Genomic DNA, 9,133 nt, shown 5'->3' with positions numbered 1-9,133 from the left:
GGCAACTTCTCTTCCCAGAGCTGTTTCATCCTTAAATCTATCTCGCCACTGCTTGTCATCAACCTTTAAAGTGATTTATTTGAGAATTTCCCTGAGTTTTCCAAGGCCCACACCAAAACATCCTCTTCATTAGAAAGTTCAACCTGCTCAAGATCATTCATAAGATCTGTCCATTCTATCACCTCTTCTGGACCCAGTCTTCTTCTTAGATCTAACGCCATTCCACCTCTTCCATGTCAGCTACAGAGACCTCCTGTTGTCTGCAAATCCTGTAAAGCCTGGGGAAACTGGTCCTGAGTGGGCAGCTGTGAAGCCAGACATCATGCCAAAACCTTACCTTTTTTCCCATTTCCTATTTTCTAACTTGTTCCTCTCTCATACCAGTCTCTGACCCCCATCAAACCCTGCCAAAATTGTGAACTTCCTTTAGCTTTGCTTTGACAAAAGCTCTGGTCATTAAGATACTTCTTTCTCAACACCTCTAAAGCCATGATGTTCTCTCCACTGTCCAACTTCTAGATCCATTTATATTCATAGCTCTAGTATCTACAAAACCTAAGCCTCCAAACTCCTGAGGTGTGGCCAATGCTTCCCATTTGACCATATAATATTTCTTTCTGTTTCGATAATACAAAGAACAAATATATATCTGAGAAGAATTTTCCTCAATATGTTGTACAGAAGCACTTTCACATCCTCATCTCTGAGAAAGCTCATTAAAAATTTGCGGAATTAATTGTAGAATGCCCTTTAAGGGATAAATAAGAAAAAAATATGGGAATGACAATTTTTCATTGAATGGGGCCAACAGATGGGCCCCATCAGTTCCAACACTGGGGCGGCCTGGAACCCGGAGGAGCTACGCCCTGTAGGTGCAGGACCAAGGTTTGAACCCCGGCCGACTGCCTCCCACAAGCAGGGCTCAACCACTGAGTTGCAAGCTCGTCTGCAGTACTGTTGAGTCTCTAATAACTACTCATCGCAGAACACTCCGGGGTATGGTCTATCCTTTGGAGTTTGGATACGGAAATCCTAATGAAGCAACAAACTAAAAATCTTTGCCTTGACAGACTAAACACAATGAATATTTGCTGAGAAAAATGTACAGTAATCGATGTGAAATGGAATAAGAAGAGGGTAGTCGTGATGACTATAGTTAAATTTAACTAAGTTGAGATTACACTGAACAACGTAGAGAACTATGGAAATAACACAATAATTTAACAAATTCTAATAATAATCTGCGTTAATTCGACCCTGTATTGGTTAAATGATATCAGTTGTGAACAAAAAGAATTAGGAATTATATGAATAGATATGAGAGTGTGTGCATGAGATACTTGAGAGGAGGGAACAATTTGAGGAGCCAGCTGGGCACCAAGTCGAAGTTGCAGACAGTCGGTCAGCGACGTGTGAGTTCATCTTGTGTATCTTGTCATCTTGGAGAACAAGGTGATCAGATATGCATATTTCCAAATATAATGCGTAAGCCACCGAACAATATGAATTAATTTCTACTAGCAACCAACCCGTGCTCCTGCACTGGCTAGCAATTCTAAGGGGTTATCTCATATTTTAATAGATCTTTATACTCTTTATCAATTACGATAAACTTTAATTACGAATTACTATATATGTCTTACATTTATATTTGTATATTTTTTCTTTGTATCATACAATTATGAATATTATCCGCCATGTGGTGAGTTAAAATATTCGATAATGATATGCCACGGGCGTTCATCCCGTAGCTCCGGTTCGGACGAGGCTCATCCTCATCCACTCATCCGTGGACCTAGGCCTGCGCGCCCCCGTTCGTGGATGGACTGTGCCGGCGCCGTCCCCGCTGGCACCACGCGCCTCCGCCCAAACTCGCGCCTATCGTCGCGCCTGCGCTCCATCCACCTGCTGCGGCCATTGCCGAGGTCCATGCCGCCGATGAGCTCCGCATCGGTGACCCACGCGCATTCCGTGGCATCGAGCTCCACGATAAGCTCCATTCGTCCGAGCAGCAAGGTGATATTGCGCTCAAAGTGCATGTTGCAAGCGTATGTTTCAAGTATTTCAGATGTATTAGAGGTATGTTGCAAGTGTTTCGTATGGATGTTATAAAAGTAGATCAGGATGTTGCATATATTGCAATGGTTGTACACGTATGTTGCAAACATCTATTCCCAATGTTTCATCTATTTTTTCAGACGTATATTGTAAGTGTGTTTATCTAGATGTTGCATATGTTTCACACATATGTTGCAAGTATTTTATTTGTATGTTGTGTATGTGTTGCAATGGTTTTCAAGTGTTTCATATGTTTTGCAAGTGTTTCAGACACATGTTTTAAGTGTTTTATCTATCTTCGGTATGTTGCAAGTATTGTATCGGGATGTTTTAAAAGTGGATCCGGTGTTGCATCTCCCTTCTCGCCTTCTGCTGTCTCGCTTTGGTGTCTCCTTTTTTGCCTTCCGCTACCTTGCTTCCTTCTCATACTATGGAGGGGACGCGAGTGGGGCAGTGGATGGGGCGCGTTGGGGGATGGCGGCGTGTACACGAGCGCACGCTCTCCCCTCTGTTACGCGGGCACCTTCTGTTACATGGATAGGTGGCGCTTCAGTCCCTTTAGTTTTTCTGTTATGCGGGATGCTAAGATGGGACGGTCCTGTTGGTGGCCATGATGCTAGCCCACGGTTCGGTTAGCTGAGCTGCGTCCGGACGCGCTGCTGGTGCCGAATGTCTGGGCGATGTGCCTTCATAAAACATTAGCTTGAGCGACATATTTAATATGGAACTCAATATGATCATCCCTTGCCCCCGTTGCAGTTGGCCGACTCCCCATGCATGGCCGTTGCGGAAGTGGCGGAAAGCGACCGGCCACACAGGAGCTCGGCGTCGAGGGGGCACGCCACGTGGACACCATTGCGCTCAGGGTCTATTATTGGGAGCGTTTTGATAGTTTGGGACTTGAACCACACAGGTAAACAAGCTTGAGGATTGCACTGAGGTTCAATAGGATAACAATGAGACCCAGATATTGTTTAGGTATCTAGATGATCATTTAGTAAGTTTAGGGACCGGAAGGGTACAAGTTTAAGAACCGATGACGGACTAGTCAGAGGTCGTATTACGATTTTTTTAAAAAAAAATTGAGCCTTACAGCTATCATATGGGCCCCATCTGTCAGGTCCTATAAGCGCTAAGTTAGCATGCCTCGTCACCTAACCAGTCGAGTAAGCGCCCGTTTGGACCTGGATAAGACCGTACTAACTTAGAGACCTAAAAATACTATTTTGAAACTGGGTCAGATAAGCGCCCGTTTAGACCTAAATAATACCCTAACCGGTCAAGTAAGCGCCCATTTAAATCTGGATGAGACCAAGCTTTTCGTTTTAGTTTGATCAGAGTTCAGTAACGGTAGCTATGGCAATCCCCTCTTTGACGGTAGCTTTTAGATACCGAGGATGCGTGTTAGCGTAACAGCTTTCGTGCATCCTCTTACTTTATTTCATATGCATATTCTTTTTTCTAAACATACTTGATCCAAAGACTTGATCAGGCAGTATCAAATGATAGGTGGCACGTATAAACTTATCTTGTAAGTTATCCAGAGCGTAGCAGGCATGCCCACGGGAGGCACCCTGCAAATCACTAGAAGCAGCACTATAGCCTTAGATGTCAATGTGTTAAGTATATAGGAAGCCTTCTAAGAAAGTAGAATTCATTCAGGAACTCCAGCATTTAGGCCCGGATAGAATGGGTATGAAACTGCCCTTGAGTCAACAATGCACCCGATCGTGAGCCTTATGTGAGTTTCATAGTCAGCCTGCTCTTTCAAGAACGTGCCTTCTAAACTCGTCGTTCCGCTTTGAAAACTTGCTTCAGAGAAGCCCTTGTTATTCCTAATAAGATTGTCCGATAATAGATCGATTCATTTAAAGCTCGCCCTGCTCTCGTTCCGCTCCCAATAGTCTTATTAATTCTCCAAGTAAAAAAACATTAGACATTCCATCTTCGAAACCCCTTACTTTTAATGTTACTTGGCATATAATAATTTTTATATGTCTATTATGGATTTGTATCCTTAGGATCGATAAACCTTTTTTTGGATCTTATTAACCCCGCACTCATAGACAACTTTAGGATGCCTGCTTGCATCTAAAGACAACTTTCGCCCGTTTAGACTTAGGACGCCCGTTTAGACCTTGATAAGACCTGAACTTAACTTTAGAACTAAAAATACCATTCTGAAATTTGGAGACCTATATAACACCCACGGATGCGTAGTGCATTTCACTCTTGACTTACATGCAGTTTTATTTGTAGAGGTGAGCAGAGGTAAGAGAAAAACGAGTCACTGCTACATTACAAAAGGTGTTCCCATCCAAACGGTGTCTTAGGCTATCTTCGACAGGAGACCTATTACGTAATTCAAATTTAAAATAGGTCTTTAACATAATACCTATAGCATCTAACAGAGTGCCTATATAGAAGATCTATTTTAGGTGTTAGGACAGGCATAACCTAAATCTGAGTATCCTCTCTCCTGAAGATCCATTTATAGAAATAGTTGTCTTTTATGTCTTATCGTTGGAGAAGACAAAAAATAAGTATTAAACCGTTTGCATGTAGCACTACTCAAAGGACGAATAGGTCTTGTATTTTAGGTTGCGGTTGTTGGAGGCAGTTTTAGATTGTCTCCAATAGGAGACCTATTACGGAACTCAAACTTAAAATGAGTCTTCAACACAATACATATAGTCTGCGCCTCCAACAGAGTACCTATAGCCTCAAACAGAGTACCTATAGAAAACTCATTTTAGGTGCCAGGAGCCAGAAGAGGCATAACCCAAATCTGAGTATCCTCTCTCTGAAAACCTATTTAGATGTCAGAAGAGACATAACTCAAATCTTTCTCCAGAAGAGACATAACTCAAATCTCTCCTAGAGATCCATTTTAGGTGTCGACAGATATATAATCCAAATCTAAGTATGCTATCTTCTGAAGAGACATTAGAGAAGACCGAGAAGATCAAAAATAGATATTAAACCATTTACTTATAAGGTTATCTAAAGGATGAATAGATCTTGTATTTTAAGTCTTTGGTTGTTAGAGACCGTAAGTACCAAAGTGCTCAGTAACTTACAGGAGCGAAAATAAACATAGCCATAACAGCAAAAGGGCACAGAAGTAAAACATCACGGAAGGCTACTAGTGTAACAGTTTATTGTCGCCTAACGCGCATGCAGGGACGGCACACGAAGGCGCGGCACGTAGCGGCGGGCGCGCGCCACGCCATCACATCTTCCCCTGGCGGTGCACGCAGGACGAGCCGGCGCACCCCTCCACGCACTTCTCCACGCACTGGTCCACCCGCTCCTCCGCGCGCTGCCGCATCAGCCGGTCCTTCTCCTCGAAGTACACCGACGCCGCCTTCTCAGCCGCGCACTCCTTCGCCGCGCGCTCGTCCTCGCCGCCCAGCCGGACATCGACTTGCTGCTGCTGCTGGCCTTGGCCCAGCGTCAGCTTCTCCTTGATCGCGCCCGTCACGTTCCCCAGCGCCCCCAGCAGACCTTGTCCCTGCCCCCTGCGTGCATTTAAACCACACGATCAACAATCATTCGATCACTCGAGATTAACTGTTGCTATACGGCAGGACATACTTATCGGTGTCGTGAGTGCTGGCCGTCTCCCTTGCCTTGTCGGCGGCGGTCTGCGCTGTGGCCCGGGTCCTGTCCCTGGCCTCCTGCGCGGCCTCCCTGCCAGCCTCGGTGTACTCGCCCGCCTTCTGCCTGGTCACGTCCTTGGCCTCCCTCGCCTTTTCGGCGGTGGCGCCCATCGTCTCCTGGGCCTTCTGCTTGGTGGCGTCCTTCGCCTGCCTCGCCTTCTCGGCGGTGGTGTCCACGGCCTCCCGCGCCTTCCCGGCCGCCGCGTCCTTGTACTCCCCGAGCTTGTTCTTGGTCGCCTCCGCGTTCTCGCTAGTCTTCTGCGCCACCGCGTCCTTGGTCTCCCTCGCCTTCTCCACGGCGCTGTCCTTGTACTCGCCCAGCTTGTTCTTGGTCGCCTCCGCCGTCTCGCTTGTCTTCTGCGCGACGCTGTCCTTGGTCTCCCGGGCCTTCTCGGCGGTGTAGTCCTTGTACTCGCCGTGCTTCTCGCCCGTAGGCTGCGCCGTCTTGTCCACCGCCGAATCCTTGGCGCCGCCGAAGGTGCGGCCCACGGCGCTAGCGAAGGACCTGGCGCCCTCCTGCACGCTCTCCAGGATGCCACCGCCACCGGCGCCGGCGCCGCCGCGGTCGGCGCGCGAGCGCGCGATCTCGTCCGCGGCCGAGCGGGCGTTCAACTCCGCCTTCTCGAGGTGCTCGTCACGCGCCCGCGCCAGCTCCTCCACGGCGCGCCGCGCGTCGGCCTCGGCGCGCGCCTCACGCGTGTTCTGCCTCGATGCCATGGCGGTCGGTCGGTGACTCGGTGTAGCCTCTCTCTCTCTAGTCTCGGCTTCTCTCGAAACGCAGTAGTGTTTGTTTCGCCTGGTCTCTGAGCTACTAGATCGTGTTACTGGGTTTGAAGCGTCGCAGCACACTAGTGAACTAACGCAGTGTAGATAAATACCCTGTCCTGAGAAATGAGAGCGGGACACGTACCTCCGAAAGGACGGACACGTGGGATTCATGTAGGGAGACAGAAACCAGTGACACGTACGTGACCGGCGCGCCGCTTCGCACCGGAGGCCGACGCGTGCTACAGTGGCTCTGCTGCCGATGCATTGTGCTGCTTGCTACCGTGGTCGGTAATCGTTCTGGACCCTTCGTTTTCTCTGTGCAAAGAAGAGGTGAGCCTGAGCCCATTTACAGCCTGAAAGGGCCGAACGAAGGCCAGGCCGGATAGTCCATTTTGGGCTTGAATTTTCTGGGATGGCCCAAAACCAAACACCAATTCTGGACCCTCCTCTTACAAAATGTTGTCCAAAAAATAAAACGGTATGGCTAGCGAATCGCCGGTGCCTGCTGCTCTGCGACGCCCGCGTTCCCTCCGCTTCCTTGCCTGCGCCCTCTCCGCTCCCCGCACCCGTGTTGCCATCTCCCTCGACTGTGTCGTCCCAGTAGGTAAGGCGTCAGAGCTGCTGGTGACCACGACAGGACGCACCGTGGCGTTGGTCAGCGAGTTCGCGGACAAGGAGAAGGTGGTGGCTAGCCATATGTGTCATTGCAATATGCGTAACACTAAATTTACTTTTAAAATATTCAGATTAAATATTTGCAATATGTGTCTGAAGACAAATAAAATACTTAAAACATAAGTCTGAAATATGCATGTGTAGCTATTGCAACATGTGCAATATCAAGATCTACTTTTAAAACATCTAGATGAAACATTTGCAACGTACGTCTGAAAAACCTGAAACACTTAACGTAGCTTGCAACATGCGTATTTTGTCATTACAGCATATGCAACATTCGAGATTTATTTTTGCAACACCTATATGAAACACTTCAAACAAAAGTCTGAAACACTTGAAACACAACGTTCGTCCGTGTGGCCACGGCCTACATAGTAGAGGACTGCTGTAGCCAACATAAGTTCGGGTCAGGGGGGACGTCGAGAACAACGACCCAGCATACACCTTCGCTACAGGACTTTCCTTCCTGCCGTGGTGTCTTCGGCTGGCCGTAGGAGACGATGACGACCTCCTACTGGTGGCATTAGGTTGGTGGTGGCCAGGTGACACCATGGCTGCGACGGCACGAGGTGGAGTGGGCGTGGCAGGGAATGGGGCGCGGGCGTGGCCGGCGATGGGGTGTGGCGCGGTGGGGGAAGGGCGTGCGGCGGGCTAGAGTGGAGCAGGCGGATGCGATTTTGAAGAAAGAGGCAGAGCATGAGCGCGGTGTTGGTGAAGGCTAAGAATGAGGGGATAAGAATTAATTAGAAATGAGTGATTGTTGTTGTCTGTGGGATAGCCTAGAGTTTGTATGGTATTTTTGAGCGTCGGACGCTCGGACTAGAGCATTATCGAAAATAAAAAGGAGGAGAGCATGAGCATGAATCTGAGGGCCTAACTCCATGCTCAGTGTCCGATGGTAGTAGGTTTGATACCAGCTCAGCTGAGATTCAAGATCATGGCATGCCCTTTGGGTCCACGGATTTGGTTCATGCATGCGTGTGGTTGCACCTTCCGGTAATCCGGATGTCGACACTGGTGGTTGCGAAATAATCGTAGCTGTGGTGCCATGCCAGTCAAACCCAACAGCCCCAACGCCCCCCATCCATCTTCGATCGGTGCACCTAACAAGGGATCCAGCAGCTGCCGCATTTTGGCCTAGCTGTTCAACAACCAAATCCGCCTCTTGCCAGTCTCACGCGTTCCGGGCGAGCCGGCCTTTTGGCCGGATCAGCAGATTATATTTTCTAGGCTAGCTGTGTCGCTTGGGCGCTTGGAGAGATGAGCACAAGAAGAAATTCTACGTTTCGGTCACAGCCTGCTGGACAGTTTGCTGTGAATGCGAACGGTGGAAGGAAGAACCGAAGATGACACGCAGGTTTGCCGCGTTTGGCCGTAGTTTGAGGCGAAGGCGCGAAGCAAGATCCCCGGATGGGACCGGAATCTGGTGGCGTTGTTATTGCTGTTTTCCATGATGTTCACAAGCTCCTTGTGTCCAGTCCAGTTCCATTATTGGTCATCCCAGATCCATCCACCAGTATTAATAATGAGATGAAATATGCTTATATGCACACAGGTCGTAGAAATCCATACATAGTAGTACTGATGCGGATTTTTTTTCTTTTCCAGAAAAGAATCGAGAAAAGGGTATGCTTGGCCTTGTATGTACAACAAACATTCACGGGCAGTTTGGTTTAGGGGCGTAAAAACCTTGTTTAAAAAATTAAGCCGTTGCAGCTACCAACGTACAGTACAGGTCACCCGGTCTCCTCCTATGTCCGGCCATTCCCAATCGAGCCTTCTACACGTGTGCCGTTATAAAAGATGGGTCATGGTCTACGTGCCACTAAAAAATTCCAATGCACCTATATACCATGATACTTTTTTGCGTTCTAAGCGATTCTGTCTACCTTCTGTCTGGCTGACACGTGGATCCGGTCAGCAAAAACGTCTGAAATACCCTTCTCTCCTAACCTCCTCATCTACCT

General features: G+C 48.2%; 1 protein-coding gene across 1 annotated transcript; it reads right to left on the bottom strand.

The window, feature by feature from the left end:
* Window positions 1-5,026: 5,026 nt before the first annotated feature.
* LOC136540000 (late embryogenesis abundant protein 17-like) lies at window positions 5,027-6,549 on the bottom strand. Its single transcript, XM_066531988.1, has 2 exons — window positions 5,656-6,549; window positions 5,027-5,579 (listed from the first exon to the last, which is right to left on the bottom strand). Exons 1-2 carry the CDS (start codon window positions 6,435-6,437, stop codon window positions 5,291-5,293), a joined length of 1,071 nt encoding a protein of 356 aa, XP_066388085.1. The 5' UTR covers window positions 6,438-6,549; the 3' UTR covers window positions 5,027-5,290.
* Between the last annotated feature and the right edge of the window lie 2,584 nt (window positions 6,550-9,133).

The sequence above is a fragment of the Miscanthus floridulus genome, chromosome 2 (assembly GCF_019320115.1).
Source record: "Miscanthus floridulus cultivar M001 chromosome 2, ASM1932011v1, whole genome shotgun sequence".
In the NCBI taxonomy this organism is placed as follows: domain Eukaryota; kingdom Viridiplantae; phylum Streptophyta; class Magnoliopsida; order Poales; family Poaceae; genus Miscanthus; species Miscanthus floridulus.
This window is presented reverse-complemented; position numbering and strand designations above follow the sequence as displayed.

Excerpts from the sequence above, each read along its gene's own strand:
- LOC136540000 (XM_066531988.1), bottom strand. The coding sequence starts at position 6,437 with ATGGCATCGAGGCAGAACACGCGTGAGGCGCGCGCCGAGGCCGACGCG. Across the intron at positions 5,580-5,655 it reads AGCACTCACGACACCGATAA|GGGGCAGGGACAAGGTCTGC; the intron begins GTATGTCCTGCC and ends AAATGCACGCAG.